The 24,341-nt window shown below is 39.0% G+C and overlaps 1 protein-coding gene across 2 annotated transcripts in view; it reads right to left on the reverse strand.

The window, feature by feature from the left end:
* The window catches only part of spsb4a (splA/ryanodine receptor domain and SOCS box containing 4a), a 33,650-nt gene extending 15,390 nt beyond the window's left edge, over window positions 1-18,260 (reverse strand). The window contains exons 1-2 of one of the 2 annotated variants that reach the window (XM_053506771.1): window positions 17,836-18,260; window positions 6,478-7,295 (exon numbers count right to left, since the gene is read on the reverse strand). In XM_053506771.1, coding sequence (XP_053362746.1) covers window positions 6,478-7,183 — 706 coding nt within the window. In that variant the 5' untranslated portion in view covers window positions 7,184-7,295; window positions 17,836-18,260. Of the gene's footprint in view, window positions 1-6,477; window positions 7,296-17,824 lie in introns of both variants that reach the window. The other variant, XM_053506851.1, reaches the window with a different exon arrangement.
* Window positions 18,261-24,341: the final 6,081 nt, after the last annotated feature.

Genomic DNA, 24,341 nt, shown 5'->3' on the forward strand with positions numbered 1-24,341 from the left:
GAAAATGAGAAGGATGAAATCTCATTTAACATATACTTTCAGTCATTCATTATACACTCTATGGATTTGGCCAAACTATGGATTTTGGCCACTCTATGGATTTGGCCAAACGTGCAATGACATTGTATCCAAATACATCTATTTCAACATGGAGTTGGACCTCTTTTTGCAGCTACAACAGCTTCCACTCTTCTTGGAAGGCTGTCCACAAGATTTTGGAGCGTTACCATGGGAATTCCACCACATTCATTCCGTAGAGCGTTTATGAGGTCAGACACTGATGTTGGATGAAAAGGCCTGGATCCCAATCTCCGTTTCGGTAGATCTAAAAGGTGCTCACTGGGGTTGAGGTCAGGGCTCTGTGTTAGGGCCACTCAAGCTCTTCCACACTGAACTCATCAAACCATGACTTGGTGCACTGGGGCACAGAATGGAAAAAAGGCCTTACCCAAACTGGTGCCACAAAGTTGGAAGCATAGTATTGTCCAAGATGTTTTGGGATGCTAAAGCATTAAGGGATAATCACTGGGGATAAATTTTCACCAATATTTTTCTATTGCCTGACTAATGATGTTTTAATTAAATGTTCTTAAAACCCTTAGTGTCATTAAAAGTATGTTATTTGCATGGATGCTGGTTAACCAGATTAAAAACAAAATGCTAATTATAGCCTTTAAAACATAACAATTGTTTGGTGGGTGAATTATTATGTAACTCATCAGATAATTTTTTTTTTTTCTACAGACATAAAATTCAGTAACGGATTCATATATTTATCTGTTCAGCCACTGTAGGTTTATAATTGACCTCCCCCCCCCCCCCCCCCTGCTGATTTCTCCAGGTTATTATACATGATCAATACCAGCTACTCTGGTTTAATGATTTATGGTCAGTATATCGATATACTGTACAACCCTCATGGCTGGCTGCTATAGAGTTAATGGCAGTACCAACTCTCAGTCTTGGGCTCTTTATAGCATGGAATAAGATGCATGAAATTCTTTCCACACATTAAACATACAGTATTTATGGGTTTAGCATCGTAGCATGATGTGAGCGAATCTTTTACATATATTCTAAAAATATGTTAAACCAAACACTCTCAGGAAGAACAGAAACTCAAAGGTCGAACACAGAACTAGAGGCACAAACAAGGACAATGTAAACGAATACTAATTGTTTTATGCTGACCCGGACTATCTACGTCTATCTGTATGATCGCAATTATTCCTCTGACGCTCATCCGACATTCTCTGTCTGCCTGCCACCATCTCGTGACACCTCCTTCTCACTTTGTCACCTTCCTATTTATCCTTTTTCAGTTTCGCACTCCTCGTTCCACACTGGATTAATGTGTATCACTGGGTCAGATGCCATTATTCAAGGAAACAAAAGTGGGATCATTAACATACGTCATAGGTGTGTAACACCGTGCCACTATCTATTTTTTTCCTTTTACAAAAGGGCTGCGCTGCCATGCATGAAATTACAACAAAAAAAAGATCAATATCTTGCTATAATGAGAGAGACATCACGTTATTATGTGAAAATGTCACGTTATTTTGTGAAAATATCACATTCCAATGAGAAAGATTGTTTTTGTTATGTGGAAAAACTTTTTCTTTATTTTTGGTTGTAACTATGCAACAATTTAGTTAATTATATATATTCCACATATTAAATAATATAAATAGATAAAACACCAGATGTGTATCTACAAACCAAATGATCAAATGAAGAAAAACATATTTTTTATGTATTTTATATATACCACCATGTTAATGTGCTGCATAGTTACAGTCAAAAATGATTTGCACATTATACCTATTAAAGAAATTTGGTAAAATACAGTATTTTTCCTCATTTGATTTTTTTATTTATTGCATTATTATATGAAAAAGATCGCATTATAAAAAAAACACATTGTAAGAAAAACGTGTTGTTAGTACAAAAACATTACATAATTTTGTGAAATGTTGCATTATTTGGATAAAATGTTATTTTCTGTAATAACAATAACTTACTAATAATTATTAATAATTTGCTCAAAATAAAATAAAAAAACTCCATGATAATGCAATGTTTTTTTTTGTAGAGGCATGATATTTTCATTTTAACTTTTTTTGCATAAAAATGTAACCATTTTATTATAAAAATGTGATATTTTTATGTCATAATATTTATGATATTTATATTAGGTATAGGAGCATGGAGCACCATAATAAGCGAAAAAATCATCTCAAAGTGGGTGTGGCTTAAACTTTTGGTAGCTGCCTAAAATATAAACAATTTACCAACTTTTAAACAACCTCAAACTTTCACTAATTACCAAGAAGTTTTCTTTCTATTTCTATATCTATCTACAGTATATCTGTTCCAAATAATCTATTCGTATTTATGTTTCATTTCTAGTATTTAAAATCAGCATGTGGAAGCATGATGACAACAAAATCAGTAAGCAGTCACAAAGATATCTCGGAAAAATACTACATTTATAGTGGGAGAATTTTGCGTGTGTGTGTGTGTGTGTGCAGGCGTGTGCCGTATTTGCTGCTTTTCATTTGCAATCATTACACGTAGCTGTAATAAATTAACTGCTAGTACTACAGCACTGCTGCATGGATACACACATACACAGACATTTTGTCTGATGACACACAAATCATCTCTCCCACACTCCGTCTGTGCTGCTCCAGCACTCCCTCTCTCTCACACACGTACACACACACAAACACACATATACACAACTGCTAATCTGCAATTTAGCACACTAGCAAAATTATTCTTACACATAATCTCTTCCTCTCACATTACATTATTGTGCTCTCTCTCTTTCTCTTTCTCTTCCTACAACTCTCCCTGCATGTCTAAACAGCTTTGTAATAATGCATGTCATGCAAAACGTCCTGGATTTAATGCATTGTCTCTTCCGTGTTAGTGTTACTGTATAAAACAAGTTTGCTTATTTTATCTTGTTGTTGTTGTTGTTGTTTAAACTGATTGTTGCATGATGCAAAAGAAAGGTTGCTTGTGCATTCTATTACATCGAGCTCCATGACCGTATCACATTTTTAAAAAGACGTTTTTTAAATATTATTATTCAATTCAGTTTACATAGCATTTTTATTCTGCACTTACTATATACACTACCGTTCAAAAGTTTGGGGTCACTTGCAAATTTCTTTGTTTTTGTTTAGTGATTTTTCTTCCACATTCTACAACAATACTGGGGATTTCAAAACTATAAAATAACACATATGGAATTAGGTAATTACATAACAACAAGAAAAACAACAGTTAGTTGTTATTATAAGACACAGAGGTCGGCCTTTCTGTAATAGTTCTTGCAAGAACAGTATTGTGTCAAGTGCATTTGCAAAATCCGTCAAGCACCATAATGAAACTGGCTCTCATGAAGGCCGTCCCAGGAGGGCGAGACCAAAACCTACCTCTGCCGCAGACGAGAAGTTCATTTAGAGTTATCAGCCTGAAAAATGACCAATTAACAGCACTTCAGATTAGAGGCGTTATGAAGTCTTTACAGAGCAGAAGTAGCAGAAACATCTCACCATTAACTGTTCAAAGGAGATTAATGCATTTTTTGGACGCCTTCAGCATTCCTTTACAATGTAGAAAGAAATAAAAATCAGGAATCATCATGGAGTTAGAAAGTGTTCTAAAACTTTTCAACGGTAGTGTATATTTCACCCCAAATGTTCATATTGCAAATGTTTAATTATTTGCCCAATTTCGCACAAAAAAAAAAACAAATATATACCCTGTACACGGTATATATTTGTTTGTTTTTGTGTGTGTGTGTAAAAATTGGCAAATAATTAAACATTTTTAATTGAATATTATAGTGTGTTGGTACGAAACCATTTCTTTTAATATATATTTTGCAAGAATATTTTGGAAACAGACTGATTTTAATTTTTTTTGGTTGTTTTGGCATTTGAACCAAAATACTCAAGATGTGAGCAAAGTTGAGACTTTCAGCTTTAATTCAATGGGGTGACAAAAGAGCACAATATTATTTAAATGTTTGGTTATTATTAAATCTCAGTCAATGTAAATCATGTTTTGAAATAAATCAGATGATCAGAATGAGTGCAAAACTGTGCTTAAAGAAAAAATAAAACCTTCCCAACAGTGTTTGGCTGGTACTTAGTTAGTAACCCAGTACCCCATTGTGTATCCAGTGATGGAAACTTTAAAGCACTTTTGCAAGTCACCCTGAATAAGAGCATAGGCCAAATGTCTAAATGTAAATGTACTGTAAGAATTCCCACCTTCTGCACTATGATTTCAGACATATCTCTTATTATTAAAATAAAATAAAATTATAATTTTACATTTTTCTTTTATGTTTTAAGGTTTTTTTTCCATGTCCTCTTATATTTTTTTTTGCTTTGCTGATTTGTCTTATATTGGTAATATGTTGGGATTGTGCCGCTGGATCTTATTAAGTAAAACTGAAGTTTTTGTTAGCATTAATGATCAATCGGTTATTTCTTGTTGACATGTTCAACTATCTGGTAAGAAATATGTACGAAATTTGCAACTCTATGGACCACATATGGACTATATATGGTCAACTCTCCATTACCTAAAAAAAGGTTACTCTAAACATTTAACAAATCGTATATTATAGTTAAGTCTGTTAGACTCGATTCAACTTGATTGTGTTTGACGTGCTGACATTACTCATGTCATCCTGCCTCAACATAATCTGTGGTCATGGGCAGCTCCTGTCATGAAGATAAATTTAACTCTGACTCCTAGGTGTGTATTATATTCTGATGGACATTCCTTATTTGCAAACCAAAACCCTTGCACAGTCTGGTGTCTCAACTACATCTTATCTATCGATTTTTTCCACAAAATCTCTGTCACAAATGACGAGAAAAAAATGTGCCAGCACCAAGCCAAAAAAAAAACACAAAAAAGAGAAGAGGAATACTTTTCTGCATTCTTTCTTGTTTCTAAGGCTTAACAGATCGTTCTTTCCCTTCGCATAAAACCAGACCCTTAAACAAAGCCTTGATGAGGTTTGAGACTTCTTAGGCAACACGCTGAGTTCCCCCATTACAATTTGCATGGGATCCTTTTGTGTTAAATCAACCGTAACTACTTTCAACTTTAAAAGGTGAGCTGGTTGTTCTCAGCTTTGTCACTACAGAAGCAAAACACAAAAGAGGACTCCGGGAAAAGGAAGGCCAAGTGAGCTTAATAGGAGGAAAAAAAGCCATTTTAAACATATCACCATAGCATTCTGTTCATTATGGCCTTCTATTTAGGGGGTTTGGAAATGCCACAGAGAAGTCAGGTGACATATTAAAAGGGACTTTTTCCGTAAATTCACATTCTGCTGTATGATTGAGAGGTCTCAGATGAGAATGTGTTAGGAGACCAGAAAAGATCTGGAGGAAACCAACTGGAAAACAGAGGGGAAAGATTCAGTCATGCAGTACAGGGGAAAGATTTGGCTCCCCATGGTTATTATTTGCCATGCTTGAATTTTGGTGACCCATTTCATGGTCATTTATAATTCCACAAGCCTTTGCGGTTTTGATTTCCAACCCAGTCACTTGACAGTGTATCCGCCTATGCAATTAATCCCAGAGTTAATCCGTTTGTTAGAAAGCCTTCAATGTAGCATCAAATAGATTGCCTGCTCGACCGCATTCACTAATAAACTATCACAAGGCAAATGGTTTAAAATAAGTGTTTGCTCTATGGATTAGAGAAGCTTGATGTTCGGTTATCTAACAGCTTCTAGAAGCCACCCTTAGGCAAAAAAAAAAAACGGTGAACTGCACACAGATGGTTCCCATCTGGCACACCTAGATTAGCGTGTTTCAGCACACACATCAGGTGTGTGCACATTATAGGCCAAGTACATCTAGATGGCAGCTGTTCTAAAAGTAAACCCAAGTATGAGTCGATCATTAATTAACATACATTTTCATTTAGGTAGGGTCACAGTAGTTACAGGGCGCTCACTGGGCCACACTGGGCGCAAGACGGAAACACAACATAACTGGTAATTTATAAAAGGTTGCCAGTCCACATCTTGGGATATTTTTTGGAGGTAAAAACAAACTGCCCATAAACAAATCGACTTAAAAATCTATGTTAGAAATCAAGGAACAAGTTTCTCAGATTATATAAAAATATCACAAGTTCATTAGACTGTGATCAAGTTTTACTCTCCAAAACCTAAAATCAGTGACTAGGCTACATTTCTGATTATTTAGTTTTTTCCTAAGATCTACATTATACTTATGTACCCCTTGTGCACGTCCCACTATAAGCTTTCACACAAAAATAGATCACATAGATAATCAGAATGCACTAATATTATTACTGTTATTTCCAGATAAAAGATTATTTTTTGCCCTGGTGTTATATTGGGCAAACAAAAATATGTATATGTCATTAGAATGAAAAATACTTGAAAATGTAAAGACTTACGATCCAAGCCATTGATGTAGCGCATGGTGATCTCACAGTGTCCCCATACAGCACTAACGATGGGATACAGCTTCTTTCCCTTTAGTCCTCTGAAGGCCACTCCAAGGTACTGTCCATCTACCATAAAACTAAGCGTTCCCTCATCCATATCCAGAACCACCACTAGGGTGTCAGGGAGGACAAAGGCTTCCTCAGGCTCAAGGAAGCTAGGATATGTAGGTGCCGATGAAGCTGGTCGGTTTTTGCTGTTGTGGTAGAGCTTGTTGCGGCCCAGGTCCCAGCCCCAGGACTCACTGTCACTACCTACCAGAGAGGTGTATCCCACTGAATGGAGCGGGGCCTCTGATGTGGACACACCCACTACGGCATGGGTGCCACGTTGCCTGGCGGGCCAATGGATGCGCCAAACATGGAGACCACGTGTATAGCCCACTCGTCCTCGGATGCAGTCCGTGCTCTGGGCCACCGGATGGCGGTGGAAAGTCAGCTTATCTTCTTCTTTGATGAAGATATTGAGAGAGCGGTCATCTGGGTTCCAGGCATGCTGCAGCTGATGCTCAAGGGATGCCGATGGCATATCCAGGAGAAGGTCAAGCCTTGCTGGCTTGAAGAAATCCGGACCTCGGAGTTCTCTCCGTAAGGGCCGGTAGGAGGGCTCACCCCTCACATCCACTGACTTGATGCTTCCTGAAATCTTCTGGCCCATGGTTCCTCAGAGGGATGTTGGGCAAATTGGTTGACTGTTACCTCATCAAAGCGCAGAGTGTCAGGCTGGTGTCCAACGAATCTGGGCAGCAGATGATAGCTTGACACAAGCCCTAAGATGGAACACAGGCGAGACTTTAGAAATGGCATGAATAGCATATAGGGACACATCTTCAAAGTTATAATAAGAAAGTAATAAGAGATAATCAAGCATGTTGTTATAGCAAAATAATCAGCTGTGGCATGCTTTGATGTGGTTTGACAAAGTTTTACCACCCGGACACTGATAATTTTGCAATAACATTACATCCTTATGAATTCTTAAAGCATAAGGATACATTACACTTGTTTACAGCTGCTTTAAATGTTATAAAAAAGTTTACTACATATTTCAGTGCTTGTTAAAAAATTCTTCTAAAATAAATATTTTAATGATAATGCACCTACAGTATACTGTATATGGTATGTACACCTTGTTCGCATCCCAGTATAAGCTTTCACACAAAAAAGATTACAGAGATAATTAGAATGCACTAATATTATTACTGTTATTTCCAGAGAAAATTATTCCAGCCCTTCTGGCAAGTTAGAATCGATCATTCAACACTATGATCAAGCAGTACATGGTATAAAAAATATATTTTGAGTTCACTGTAAATAACAGTAAAAGACTAGGAAAATACAGTTGTCTTTTACTGTTTCATGAAGCAGCACTCTAGAATAGAATATTGCAGTAGAACATGATGTAAATGTTGCCAATTCATATCTAATGAGGCTCTTTTCAGAAGAGCTGTAGCATACAAAAAACAAAGCAGGGAGACAACAAAGCAGGTAATAAGTAATTTACACACACCCCCACCCCACTACTTTTGATGGCTTTAGAGGTATATGCATGCATTAGCTAGAGAATAGTCTCAGTTTGCATCAAGGAAAAAAGTCACAAAGCTGTTTCCACCTTAAAGGCATGCTTCATCAAATGCTAATGTGGCCAATTAATTAAATCTAGTGAGGATCAGGTAGCATGGCTGAATTTAAATCTTTAGTGCTAAGTGCAAGTGCCTCTGCTGGCCGCAAAAGCATTTTGGTCTCAATTTAATGGTCAGGTTGAAATCAAAGAAGAGAGAAAGAGGGATGACGTAGGATGGAGGTACTTATGAATGTGCGCTACAAAGTCTACAGAGCAGTATGAAGCGCTAGCATGCAGGTCCTCCTACAGTGAGTGACGCACTTTCTTTTTCCAGGAATGAGTAGATGCTTCCCGTTGGAAGCAACAAGAACCAGAAGAAGGAACCAGCTGGCAAACACACACACAAACACACACAAATTTCTGTATTACTATCATTGTGAGGACTGTCCACCGACTAATTAGTGCTTTGCTAGAACGTAAATATAGCCCTAATTATACCATTTAACTCAGTAAACAAAATGAAAGTATTGGCCACTTTTAATTTTTAAACAAATGATGTCAAATGTTCCTGTCCGTGCCTGGAAATGTGGTTCCCGCATATAAAACCAGTGTGACACCATGTTCCACACAAAAAGACAAAAAATTGGACAAATATTACGTCAACGTGCCCGGTTAGCCAGACTATGATCAAACAGTTCCTGGAAAATAGAAAATACTGTAAGTCATGATTCAAATGTAGGCATAATACAGGCTAACACACAACGTTTTCCTATTGGAGGCAAAAGATTCCCGGCCTTGTGGAAGCAAGTTTGTCTCGAACAAGAATTACATAGTCACCCAAACACTCCCGCCGAGGTCACTAAGAGAGGAAGAGAATATAACGGATGATAGGAAGAAGAGCGACCAGACGTCCAGTCAGGAAACCTGGGTAAACATTACCAGCAGTAAAGCGAAGACAAATGAGGTCACAAAAGACGGAAAAGTGGATGGGGTTTGGATTGTCTGACTAACAGGGTAAACAACCAACACAGGATACACTCTAGGTCCCTTTAATCAAATGAACAGATTTGCAGGTTAAAAAAAAACAGGTTAAAAGTTAAGTTGTTAGTACTGTACATCCAATTATCCAAACAAATCATGTTGTATAATTTGTTTCTCATATTAAGTACAAAACTTTTAAATTTACCTCAAGCAGGAAGAGTGACTAGAAAAGCTAGTACCCCTTTCAAAGAGAAAACAAGATTAGCTATGGCTAATTAACGACAGCTTTACTCCTAATCTTTAAAACGCTAACTAGCATGCAAATACCTTTGACAAAGGAAGCAGCTGAAGGCTATTTGCTAGCTTGCACAATACGATCTCGGTGTAGCAGTGCAACAAGCAGAAAGGAATTTCTGTCTGAATAGAACACAAACATACTTTAAAACCAGATTTGATTACAAAATTAAAGTAATTAGCGATGTAAACGTAGGCAGTGTGCATAATTTATTAAGTATTCACTAATTCGACAAATTGTTAACTCAATCCTGATATAATCGCTAAGTTAGTAGATGAGTGCTGAGGTATAGTTAAAAGGCTCGTAAATGGGTGCTTGAATTGCTGTCATAAAAGAAAAGAAAGGAAGAAAAGGAGACGGAAAACTGGCTAAAAAAAACTTTTCTTTTTTTTTTTACTTGATCGATTTTTTTCACTAAAGTCTAGTGCCAAATGGACATAGAACTATGCAGCAGGTTTGAAGCATTCAGCTATTCTGACCTTGCCATTAGGACACAGCTAATCATTATGCATCAATAATGTTTTGCTACTTTATTGAGTCAGAGAAATACTCCTCAGAGAAGAGTTCTGACAAATTCTAACCAAGTGACTAAGTCACATTGCAAGATCTAATGACTGAAGTCATCCAGAGGCGGTAAAACATAAAATGACATCAGTTATAAATTTGCACATTGGGGTTAATGAGGCAGAACATACTGATGTTATGACAGTAATAACTATGTCTTAATGTACCGTGAATATGGTCCTTAACTACCCAACCGCAAAAGACAGAGCCGCACACAAAGTTAGCAAAACAGACGAGCACTTATTGTGCCACATTAGGTTTTTTTGTTTTGGCCAAACCGCTATTTTCTTTCTAAAAAAAAAATACTACCGGCGGAACCTATTGATTCACAGTCATAGTTCTGAATGTTAGTGAATACAAATAATAATATAATCAGCTGGTTTAGAGCAATGGCCTTGTTTGATAATTGATAAAGATATCTGCTGAGAATTGATTTAATCCCTTCAGTCTTTTAAGGCAGCACTGGTGATGGATATAATTGTTCTTGTCCTTATCACCATGTGATAAACAGATTCACATCACTGCAAGTAATTAACAAAACCTAATTTTATTGAGAACAGTGCTACAGAATGATCTACAAACAGAGCTGGAATTAATATTTTTTTAAAAAAAGAAGAATATTAGGAAAAAAGCATTAAGAAGGGGGCAGTGGTCGCTTAGCGTGGTTGAGCAGATGGTCAGGGGATGAGAGCCACCACCGCCGGCTTGCCACTGTTGGATCCTTGGGCAAGACCCTTAACCTTCTGCCCTACATAACCCAGCCACTGCATGCACTGCCAGTCCCAAAGCTGGTTAGGAAATGGGAGGGTTGCGACAGGAAGAGCATGTGGCATAAATCCTGTGCCAGATCTTTTGGATCAAATGATCCGCTGTTGAAATCCCTAGGATAATAGGTACGCAGTGCAAGGAAAAGAGATGCAATTAGGAAAATGTATTAGTAGTGATCCAAACTAACTGTGTTGCAAAGTCTTTCCTATTAGAAAATGTTGCAAGCGATGCTGTTGAAATGTAATTTTCACACATCTTACTGGCTTATCATGATCTCAAAATCTTGTTCCATTTGTCAGACGGCAGGAGTGTGAACAAGTGGTGTTGGGGGCAGGTGTGGACTTTAATGATACTGCTGGAAGAAACCCATATGTGAGCAAGGTTTCTTAGTGGTGGTCTCCTCTATCAACTTCCAGGGTTGGTTTACTTATTTACAGTCTTGGGGTTTTGGTACTAAACTGCAAGTATTGAAGATGCTTTCAGTGGTATACTAATAGAAGTCGCTAATAATTTCATGTGGATCGGTTCTGTGGTTACACTGATTATATAAGGGCTGAAAAAGTATATCTATTCTACCAGCCTGCGTTGGCCTGCAAGAATACCCAATATCCGGTGTCAAAGCTATACACTTGGTGGTACCGTGGTGAGGGTGATTGTGTTGAGCAATCTGCTAATCAGAAATCAATAGACATGTTTCTCACCTAACTGACTTACTCACCAAGAGGGACAATGGCAGGGAAGATCTCATCATCACTGGATCTGCTGTCACGATAAGAAAACCATTTTACAAATACTTTAATGCTACTGTTTTAGAATCAGTGAAACCAAATGGTTTCTATTTTCTTTGGGACATTTCGACCAGTCCATTGGTACATACCAAATGGAGGAAACCTTATACTGTTCAAGACATGCGATCTTGCAGGGTCTTGCATACCCTCACATTGTAGACTGTCCATGAAGGTTTCATGCATGGTGTAGTTGGAACCTTATACTGAAACCTCAATGAAAACTTGAGAACTTGGTCTTTGGTGCTTGTCGGAGCACCATCATAAGTAGGAACCTAACAGGAACCATTAGTTGCTACGCATATAAAAGGGGGAAAATCCTACTATCAGCAGGACAGTAGAATTAAATTTAATTTCACAGAATAGAATTTCATGGATGTGTTTCCGCTGTGTGATAAATGCCATATCTGCAACATTATGCTGTCTTGTCACTTGTTTGACTTTATTCCAACATCATGTAGTCAATGTTCATCCAATGCCATTTCAACAAAGTAATTGTAACTTTCAAAAATTGCTTAATAATAACATCTGTAATGTTGTCACAGCATTTTGACACTTAAAAATTTGGTAACCAGATAAAGGATGGAAAGCATCAAGCATGTTCCATCAAATTTGTTAACACGGTTTTAACCAGTACTTCTACGTTACTCAGTTTGGAAGAACTCTTGATATCTAAAGACTAATGTGATGTATTTGTGTAAATTGTGTGTATTTTTATACATAAATCATATCAAGCAAGAGTGAGTCATCCTGGGCAACTCCGCAATCTCTGTGTAAAACTTGTTTATTGATCGGTGTGTTAGCTAGCTTGCTAACCCTATCAACTTATGTCTAATGTACTTGATGGCTTGGGGAGCCAAAAGACACAAATTATGTAATAAAATACATACATAATTCACCTAGGCAATAAAAAAATAGGCAAAGAGCTGAGTTTTATACTCCAAGCTTTGTTTTAGAGTGCAAGCCAGAGTTAATGTGCTAGTTCGTGTCAATCTGCCTCATAGATGCACTGCCTCGTCTCTGGTACACATGTTGGCCTGCAGAGCAGCATGCTGTGAGAATGAGAGCCAACACAGCAGTACGGACTGAGATCACACTGAGGCTTTGTTCTTTCATGTGGTTAAGCCTAAGTAACTGTTCCAGTCACATCTTTGTGCATAATGAAGTTTCTTATAATGCTTCTGTATAAGAAAGGAAACATCAGCATTTAATTATCTCCTCGAACCACATACTACCGTAGTAATTAGTTGGTCAATACACCATTGTTGTCATTGCTATTAAGCTGTATTACTTAAGTGCATTATGTGGTTTGGGATGCAGCCCTGAATTGTCTAACACAAAGCCGCGAGATTAGTCCATGCAAATGAGAAGCACAAGAAGACACAGGACAACCCCTGTTATATAAAATGCTACGTTTTTTTCTTCTCTGAGAAGGCGAAATTCCAAAATCCTATTAATTAAGTCACTAAGAATACGACAGCGCAAATTACGAGTCGAGTACTGAAGTGTTTCTGCATCCTTTTCAAGTCTAGTTTTTATTAATAAGGATAAAAGTGAGCATGGGAAAAAGCTGTTTAGCTCATTTTATACATGACTATTGCTCTTCTCTAATGTTTAAATTCTTTCTCTTGTTTTATACCTTTTTTTCCCTCTTATATGACACACTTTTTATTTTATTTGATTTATTTTATTTTCATGGGCATCATGTAAACGATTTTCCCTATATTGCAGCTCAAAGACTAGCTATTAGCTCCTCTAATTATTTCCTTGTAATTAGACTCTGACATTTAGAGTCCATGCTTTTAATCCCAAAAGCAAACATACGAAATGAAATTACAATCCAGAGCAACGTCTGTTACCAGGCCTTACTTGGCAAACGAGGCCGGGGGATAATCCGAAAAACAAACCAAGAAAGGTCAAACGCAGGTTAAATCAGGAGAATAACAAGGCTCTGACACTACCTAAATGTAATGTTTGGAAGGACTTCACAATGAATTTATGCTCTTTGTGTGCTGACATAATAGAGAGCGAAGAAATGAGAGAAAGTAGAGTATACTCTATACTGTGTGTATGCATGAGGGATGTAACTGAATACTAATACATTTTACGTTACATGATAACATACCCTAAATGCATTGGTTGCTCAGAGAAGAAGCTCAGTAACATACTTAAGTAACTACCCAGTCTGTATCATGTGTGAATGTTAACCATTGGCCCCTACGACCACTAGTTGGACACAAAGGTTCCTAGATGAGATGGGATGAGATGAGTAGGCATCTCACTATCCAGCTTCATTCGTTAGAAAAGATCACATGGTAGTGGCATTGTCTTACACCTGTACTTGGCACATCATGGTGGTTCTCACCTCAAGCTGTTGGAGGAGGTTAAAGGGCGGCGAACATAAACTCACCATCTGGTGTTTAGTTTCCACTTTATTTGATTTGAAGATCTCAGTGTCTCTATCGCTATCGCCTCTTCTCTCTTGCTGTCTCACACCCTTCCCTTTCAGGACAGGCCGTTCTTCCTCCCCAGTCTTACGGACCGGCGTACTCTCATTTCTCGACACCTGCCGTCCTTTTGACCATTCTCCCCTAATTAAACGCACCGAGACAAACTGTTGCCACCACACACATACACATACAGACGCTGTGTGACCAATATGCACCATCCCAGTAGCAGGCATCTGTTCTGCCAGGTGGTGGTGTTTTTTTGTTTTTTTTCCCACTTAGAATGTTCCGGAAGCAGCACAAGAGGCCAGCCAGGCACAGTCACTCTTACAATCTCAGGTTATTAAAAACGAGAGAAGATTCACAGAGAGGCGCAGTGTTTAAAATGTGTGACGTGCGCAGACTGGGTGAGATGCCGATCGGATGGCGGAAGCTGGAGACGGCCGTCAGTCCTCGTCGCATCCAAACACGGGTAGGGGGAAATGAAGTTCGGCCACGACAAACACAAATCTAGAGGTGCGAAATTGGATTACACGCATCAACAGTTCACAAGCAAACGTTCTCCTCCACTGACCGTGCCCACCATAGATTTTGTTGTTTTTTGACCAGGAAAGCTCAATAAAATCTGTGGAGCACATAAAAACGTTGTAGATGACGGTGTAATTCCCATGAATTAGGAATTCAAATGTAACCATTAAAACTCTTCTCATGGTTCACAGCTTCTACTTGTTGATAAAGCTAACATTTTACCATCTTCTCATGATACTCCATACTCTATTTATAAAATATAAATATATAAAAACCATAGCTATGTCTAAGAGTGAAAGTAAAAGCATTTCTATACAAACACAATGTCATGAGGATTGGGACTAAACTAAAGATACTAAGGGGACTTATTATGGAATTAAAAAAATAATAATTTTAGACCAAATTGAAATTAAATCTGATCACCAGCGTATGTTTGAACACGAAAAATCTCTACTTTTTGTCGTTAAGGCAGAGTTTAGTCCGAATACTCATGTGGATATCAACAGGAGAGGCGGGCAACTTCTTGGGACCCCAGGCAAGTAGGACCAAAGGTGACGAATAGGCCCTTAAACGTTTTTGCCCAGGGTTCTAAAAGTCTCTAGTACCCCTTTTCCACTGCTCTGGTTCCCGTGCCGGTTCCCAATTTTGGAACCAGTGCCGCGCTTTTCCACAGAAAAAAATTGGTGCCCAAAAATAAGCACCTAAACTCTGCTAGTCTAGTCGCAAGAACCCGTGACGTCACGAGCAGTGGGCGGAGTTATAGGGAGTGTTAAAAAAAATGGCGGAGACCCAAAGTCCGTTAATGTGGAGCGCGGACGAAACAAAAGCGTTTTTTCTGCATTTTGGACATTCGCCGAGATTCAGCAGAAATTGGAAAGTGCATTAAGAAAACAAAAAAGTGTATGAGGAAATAAGAGAAGACCTAATAGTCGCAGGCTTCACACGAACAACTGACCAAATAGTGTATACGCTAAAAAAACTGAAGAAAGTTATAACACGTCGAATAAACTGCTTTTGGATACTGAATAACCAAGAATAACCAGTTAACTGACTTCGGCCATGGTCGTTTCTGTTTAGTGGGCATGGCCTGTGATGTATTATCATGCAGCTCCAGCTGAGCTCCTGTCTAGTGTAAATGCGGGCCGGTTCTCGGTGGTCCAGCACCGGCCGAGCACCGGAACCGGCACCTGGCACCAGCGTAGTGGAAATGAGGTATAGAATCGCCTTTGGGTTCCAACAAGTCGATTAAGTGTTCCTGCCAATGTGACCTCATATAAGAAAATCCCCCTTCCCTGGCTTGATGCTTAGCTCTGCAGTCCTTTGCAGGGGAGTGGCTCAGGATGGGGGAGCGATTTTGAATTAAGAAAAAAAAAAACTGAGGATTATTTAAGATGGAGCATTATTAATGCAGGGAAGCTCTGAGACTTGTGTTAACTTGATAAAGAAATAATAATATATGAGACCTTTAAAGACGATAGGTGGATGCACAAATATAAGCTTTAACTAAATAGCCAGCAATAAAAACAAAAATGGCGTCAGCAGTCAACTAATGTACTGTACGCATGAAGGCATTTTATAATTTTATAGATTTCCACTTATGACTTATTACCGTCCTTCATTTTTTTATTTTTTTTTCCAAACATCAAGAGATTGCAATGATTTCTGCTACGTCTCTGTTGACTCATTCCCTCGTCGCTCTAATGGATCATTTAACAAAATGAGTGAATAGAGTCATGGAGCAGCTCTTATTCAACGTCAGTGTCGAGTTATCTGAGAAGTTGCACATCAGCCTCCGCTTCAACTCGAAAAAAAAAAGCCTTAGCCAACTACAGGGGACACGGGGATCAACTCTGGAATCACTTTAATTCTTGTGTCCGACAGCTTTGCAGGTTACACAACCATCGTTCAAAGTGGATTCAACTAAGTGAGAGAGAGGTCGATGACCTTAAATGAAAAAAACAGAAAAAGTCACCAGGTACATCACTATTCCTGATAAATATTAGTTTTAAAAAAAAATAAAAAAATTGGGATTTCACCGAGAGACGAGGGCAGGTTTGGTTAAGAAATGAGGAAAGATTTTTTTTTGTGTATTGATACGCTTTTTAATCAACACCTGGAGAGTTTCCCATGGCTGTGGTATGAATGTGATGATCGTGTACATATCTGAGTTCAGGAAACGCTCAGCCATGTGGTGACTGTCGTGGTATAGAGACATTACAGTGTGTCAGGGGGGAGTGTGTGAGAGGTAGAGATTGAACGCTAGGCAGTCTGACAACTACAGGAGTCCAACCACACACACACAAACGGCCTGTATTACATGGCAAATCGGCTGGACTGCTTTCTGTCCACAAAACACACACCACCAACGACGTTATAATTCAGCCTAAAAGACTCTGAAATAGTTTGACACAAATAATAGACTGGATCCCAAAGGGCTTCGTCCTCTGTCTCAGTCCAGTAAACACACACATATAGGTGTGTTTTCCATCCAGAAATGCAGTGTTTTCCACCTCCTGGGCTCTCTCTCTCTCTCTCTCTCACACACACACACACACACACACACACACACACACACATACCTAAACAGGCGCATATGCAAAAGTGTGCTTGTCCCAGCTAAACCTGCACAAGCGCACATAGTCAACTACCATCTGGAGTTAGCTTCACTACTTCAACAACTCTTCTCTAATCCAAACACATTCCTCTGCTAGCAACTGGCAGCCACAATCACACACAGAGCTGAGCGAACATACCCTCACACACACACACACACAAGCCAAGGACACAATAAGGAGCATTCAAATCTCAATCCAGAGGTCCTTTTCCACACACACACACACAAAAAAAAAAAACTCAAATTTTTTGAACAACACACACACACACACACACTCCCACACTGGGACAGGAGACAGACTCGACAGACGGTGAGTGACGCACTGAGAGGCGATAAGAAAAGCCCTGGGTCTTGCACTCTTCCTCTAATCACTTTATCTTATCAAGCCAAAGCAGCTGAGAAAACGGCTCACACACACACACACACACACACACCTGGTGGCTCCATCAGCCGTTCATTCTTCTCGGCCAAACGTTCTGTCCTACTGTATGAGCATTCCCCACTCCTAAGGTTAAAACACACTGAGAGGATGTTGAGGAAAGAAATTCCTAGTGGAAGCTTTGAAGCTCTGGTTTCATGAGAGGAAATGGAAAGACGAGAGAGATCAAGACGTGAGAAGGTGTGAAGAGGAATCATTTGTATCTCCTGAACTCCCACCCACATACACACACTGAAAACAAAAACAAAACAAATATCATGCATGTTCAATTTCCTGGATTTCATCTTACAACACATATACATACACACACACACACGGTGCTTACGGTTCTAGAAGTCCTGTCCTCTGTAGTTCACTTTTGTCCCCTCACTCAGGACAACTGGGAATGGAGAAACAAAAGCCAGACGAATGAAAGGAAACCCAAGTCTCCACTGCATTGAAAAGAGCACGCTGCCTCTCCCTTTCTTGTCTTTCTTTCTTTCTTTCTCCTGAGGCAACAGAAAAGAAGCTTCTCCCCTGAGATGTCACCCTCCCACCCCTTCTGCTCTTCTACAACCCCCCCCCTCCTTGGGGCTGATCTGTCCCGTTCAAGGCTCGGAAAAGTCCAACTCCTCTCCTCCTCTTGTTCAGTCAGCCCACGGATGAAGAGAGAGGGAGAAGGAGGAATGGTAGACTTTGTAGGAGGCAGCAGTGCAAGAGCTGCCTCATGGTGAAAAGCAATCCTGTGTTCTTGTCAAGTAGAGACAGGGAGTGAAGGGACAGGAGGAGAGAGAGAATGAGAGAGACAGAGAGACAGAGAGAGAGAGAGAGAGAGAGTGTACGCCTCTTGCTCCACCCCCAAATCTCACATTCTGCCTTCCTCGGCCAATCAGAAAGCCCGAAAGATCCACAAGGAACAGGACAAGAACACACACGCTGCTTCTCTAATTCGGTACTCATGACTTCGAAGGCGCACCTTTCCATGTCTTTACATTTTTTTTTAGAGCAACCATCTCTATTAAAATTTCTTAGAATATCTATAAAACATACGAGAACGTCCAAGCACCCAATTTAAACTGAGTAACGTTTGTGAAGATACAGGTAAGTGGTCTAAAAAAAAAAATGAAGGAAAAATAAAAAAAACGCAACGAAACTAGAAGCCGCCCCTTGTGCTTTATGTCTCTCTTTGATACCCCCTACTCATTACATCCTTAAAACACACCGGTCGAGTGTGTATGAGTACAATCAGACTTACAGAATGACATGTGCTTCCTGTCCATTTCCTCTCCTCCAACAACACCCGGAGAGTGAAACAGAGCCGCTCTGCTTTTTCGCTCCTCTCTACCAGGAGTATCTGATCCTCTTTCGGTAACTTTATGAGCAAACTCAATCACCCTTTTCAGACCGCCTGGCACGAAAGAAAGGATGTAAAACCACGCGCACGCACGCATTTCCACCCGCAGACGCATTAAAACGCTATCACGTCCTTTCGAAATGTGCGAGCTGGCCGTTGCGGTTCTAGAAATAACTCGGCTTCAGTAGACAAGCTGCTAACTGTCACACTAGGAGGAAGTCGGGATGGTTTTTCACATCATAAAGCTACAAAAAGATCAAGTGGCGTGGTCGGGAAAATGAATCGTTTCCAGGCCTACTCTGTTAAGTTGACAGGAAGCTGTTAAATATTTCATTTGACCTTGCTCAAATTATTTCCCTAAATAATAATAATTAAAAAAAAAACGTTAAGGTATGATATTGGAGTTGAGAGGGGGAAAACCAAAAAAAAAAAAAAACCCTTTCTGTTTATCGTTTCTTGACCAACCAGGCTGTGAATTGCCCCCTCGTTTTCTGCTTGAAGGCGTTTTAACACTTTAGGGGAACAGCATGTGGTGGGGAGAGAGAGAGAAAAAACAGGGGGGAGGAGGGAGGGAGGGAGGTCGGGTTAATCCGAGGGACAAAAGGAGTCCTCCGCAACCCATACACTCTCAAAGATAAGGTCTTCGAAGCAATCCAAAAGGAGGATCGGGTAGGGGGTTCGGGGCACGGCGAGACCTTCTGGCAAAGCACGTGTCACGAATAAAGTCAGCCAATTGTCCCGAATGAAGGGATGGGGCTGGGGGATGGATAGATGGATGGATGGATGGATGAGGGGGAGGAGGGAGGAGGAGCGCAAAGGTATAGAGAGAAGAGAGGGGTGGGTGGTGCTCATCTGGCCAACGTCAGATAGCCAGCACAGATGGTGCACGTAGAACAGAAGCGAGGATGGACAGGCAGGTCAGGAAGCGAGAGGAAGGGTGACAAATTTGTTTTCCTCGCAGTCTGGTTTATGTATTGCTCATGCGTTACATGTTTTCTCACACCAAACGGTAACGTAGGTGGTGTAGAGTTTGCGGTCTTCTTGTGTCAGGGTGAGACGAGACGCTCCTACATTGCAGCTCATTAGAGTAAAAGCGAAACTGGGTGTGTTTTGAAACTTCCTTTCAAAGTCGAGATCTAAAAAGCAAAATAAAAGAAAAAAAAACAAAATAGGTTAAAAATCTCAGTAATTCGTTGAAATTTGACGTTGAAAACACACGAATTGGTACGCACACAAACACTACACATACTGTATATAAATAGGTCTTTGTTTCGTTATACTTGAAAGCTATGCGTAAAGTAGATTAAGAAAATATAGTGCAAAACGAACATTGCGGTAAATGTCTGAACTGGTGTTGAAATATAAATTTTAAATATAATTTTAATGCCAGTTTTTCTTTTACGTTCATTGTTGAGTGGATTATCCGACACAAAGACACTCCTCTTTTTATGTGTGTCTGTGTGGGGATGGAATAATCCATACAGTGAGCCCTGGAGACGAGGGGGAGGGGAACTAGCAGGGGCATGCTGCATCACACACAGAAGAGAAAGCTAAAACCAAGAAAGCTGCATTCACACTCACACTCACACACACACACACATATAAACACTCGCACGCATACATCTCAACCAAGTTTCTTTGTACATCTGCATCTCTATAGACACACACACACACACACACACCTGACTGGAAACGGAGGAAACAGAAAGGAGACAAAACAATCACTAGGCAAACAATACGCAAACGCTCGCATAAAAGGAGCAGAAAGGGCGAAAGCAAAGCCTGGAGGACACCTTTGAACAGCGAACAAATACAAACACGTGCAGACGCTGCAGGCGACACTTCAAAACAGTCACTCTCGACTCAGCTCTACCACAGCTTCCCGAAAACGACTCGAGAGAAAGAGACATTACAAACACTCTCCCCACTCACAGACACCACAAATACAAACTTGACCTCAAGCAAACAGATGACATCACGTTGGAACTGGCACTGGCAGCCAATTACAGCGCAGCGTCGGGCAGAAACACTCAGCAACAACACTTTAACGTCTGGACTTGCTTTCTCATCCGAGCGAAAAAACGTTTTACAGCTTGTCATATCAGGCATTTCTATGAGGGACGTTCAAGTCATATTAAATTGTCCAGAATAACATAACAGAATACCCTGCTACACTGATGGACTTATCCCAGTCTGTCATTAATGCTTGGATATCATCAAGGTAGAGAGCCATGATCGGACCTGATCCACGCTGGCCTCCCCGGATCTCCATCAATGGCCCAAACATGTGTAAATGGCTTGAATATCGATCAGGACTGATTTCCAAGTGGTGTTCATGAACGATTGTGTATACAGACAAGTTGGCGGCAAGTTATCCGTTCGTTTTCAAGGATCAGGTGTTCCACTCGCATAGCGAGTCAGCCTTATTTAATACATTTGCACCATTCAAAGGTGCTTTGCTGCGGCTAAGAGTCTCATCACCATACTGTGCTTGAAGTCTTTTGTAAATGTCAATCTACAATTGTGGAATGGCAATTTACAAATCTCAATTTATTCCTTTATTAATGACAAAATTAGTGATCACAAGTCCCAGTTTGACTAGAACACCCCTCGTATTTTGTGTAAAGTTAACACTTTCTAAAACATTACAACATATTAGTGTCTTCTTTATTTTGTAATATTATTTTCCAACCCTTTTTTTCCCCTGCACATTTTAACAACGATGCCAACGATGGATCTTCAAGACCTTCCCAGAATTCAGCTCGGTTTAACACCTATGGGAGATTTTAGGCAAAGTGTGAGACAGCGCTCTTCATCCAAGTACCAGCTGATGTAATATCGTTTGATGTTCCAGTTCCAGTGACTTGTAGAATCCGTGCCAAGCTGTTTTGAAGCTGTTCTGGTGGTTCATGTTGGCACTAACACAGTTTATACATTGTTGTTTTGTTCCCTTTACCTTCTCATCTGTCTGTATCTGTTAGAAGCAGAGAATAAATGTCTGGGATTGATGTGGCAAAATATTCTCAGCTCTGAATGTCAAAGCAACTCAAAACTGTATAATATAATATTTTGTATAGTATAGCCGTTTAATGCATCTTAAATACAACATCCATTTGTTATAGACTTTTTCTAAATAGACTAATAATGTGTAATTAGCATCAACCCAACACTCGAGCTGTAATTCATTAGCATAATTAGCTACATTAGCACATTAGCTGTTTTTTTTTTCACTCGACTCCTACCCAACAGTCTGAAAAGAGTTTAAATACTGTAGATATGCCTAATGACTGAATACTAATTTGCATCATTTTGGAATGCTAATATGGCACAATAACGAGCATCTGGATGTTGGTTAAAGCTGTACTGTTTCAAAATATTTGGTGCTTTAAATAACACTGTAACACTATTGCACAGATAGATTTTTTTTTACGTTTTCTAGAAATAGTTAAAACGTTAAAGCTAAAAATAATCTGATGAGCTTTAATGTAATCAGTGATATTATTATTATTACAGGTTGAATATCTGCCTGTCTTACTTATTAATACAAATAGATAAAAAAAATGTAAGGTGGAGTATCTTAGACCTTGTTTACGCTTCTTTTATCATCACACAAATACACTCCCTGTAACTTCTTTGTAGCTTAATTAAAATCAGATTATTGAATTTGCTACATAACTGTTCATAACATGTTGGCATTTACTCAATATTTTAATTTCACTTATAAATAAAAGTTAGACTTCAGTACTAGCAAAGTTTCATTGAATTCCAAACAGTTGTCTGGACAAACACACAGATAGACATACAGATATACAGACAGAAATTGTCCATCTATGAACTGTAAAGATATCATTGCTTTTATGCATATTTGCACACCTCAGCCATTTTTACATTACTTATATGGACAAATTTCTATTTTTTTCTTTCATATTTCTATATTATATATATTTTGTTCTTATTTGTACAGTATATTTTTTATTTTTATTTTATTTTATTTTACTTAGCACAGTATAATTTATTTTTACTAGTTAATTTAATTTTTCTGCAATATATCTTTATTTTTACTTGTACAGTATATTTTACCAGTTAATTTTATTTCTACCGTATTTCCTTTTATTTATAATTATTTCTTATGTATAAGCTTTTATTTTATGGTCACTGGTAGTCGAAAAAAGCATTTCACTGCATATCGTACTGTGTATGATTGTGTACGTTACAAATAAAATTTGAATTTGAATCATTTATCTGATCTATGTACAGACAAAACCTTTTTTTATTTATTTATATAGATAACAGATAACTTCTGATTTCCATCAGAATAACTAAGTACCTACTATAATTCTTACTCTGGCGTGTCTCTCTTGCTTCCCCTCCCTAATCCCTCCCTGCTGAAATCCAAAACTCATGAAGCTGAATTGGGGTCTTGGACAGGTCAGGGGTCAGGGCTTAATCAGATTGGTTCCCCTCCCCGCATACACACAGATGACCCTCCGTCACCCCGGAGCCTCACATCGGGTCGTTGGTTTCTATCTGACCCCAACCACACAGGAAGCCGACCAACACCATGTGACTACTATCAGTACAAACACACATGCAATTTGGTAGTTAAATACATCATGGTCACACCCCACGGGGGGAGCTTGATGCCTCATGTGATTGCTCTTCTGGCTTTCAGCGGTTTATTTGTCTCCTCTCTTCATTTTCTATTCTATTCAGTTTGGCTTGCAGTGGACAATCGCGTTCCATTTCTCTTGAACCAGTCAGTGCTGCGGGGCCATGGCGGCTTGATAGCACCTGGCTATTAGGTTGTTGTGTCTTTATGTGTTATGCCAAGCTTTTTGATATCAACTCCACCGCAATACACACAGGAGCACATTCAAAGGGTAGTGAATGTGTTTTTCTTCCTCTCATTCTTTCTTCCTCTCTCTTCCCCCCCCTCTCTTTAAAATATTCAGACCTACAGTCTCCAGTTACCTGGCTGGCTGGCTGGCAGGCAAGAGGCTCAGATTCACTTTCCACTATGCTGGGATGCCAGGGTTGTGCTAAAAGTGTTGGAGCCTCTGTCTTTTTGTCTTGCTTTGTTTGTAAGACCAAAACTGCAGCTCTGGCAAAAGCTCATCTGTAGGATACATCACTGTTTTACGTTATTTATTTATTTATATATATTAAATTAATCAATAATTAATTATATAATTATTAATAATATTATATTAATATATTAATAAATGGTTATTTCTATACTAAGGGACAGGTCACAGGGAAGCATACCAGTATAGAAAATGTTCCATATAATGTAAGTTTAATAATAAGAAAAAGTTGTTGACCTTGTGAATTCTTCTGTAAGAAGATGTTTATTCAACCTTAATGGAAGGAGTCTTAAAGGGATAATTCATTTTTTTTTTTAATTCTGTCATAAATCAAAATTGGCTTGCATATACACTTTATGAACATACTATAAGTATCTGTTAATTATTGAGTTCAGGTGATTCAATCAGACCCCT

This window comes from Clarias gariepinus, chromosome 1, assembly GCF_024256425.1.
Source record: "Clarias gariepinus isolate MV-2021 ecotype Netherlands chromosome 1, CGAR_prim_01v2, whole genome shotgun sequence".
Classification (NCBI taxonomy): domain Eukaryota; kingdom Metazoa; phylum Chordata; class Actinopteri; order Siluriformes; family Clariidae; genus Clarias; species Clarias gariepinus.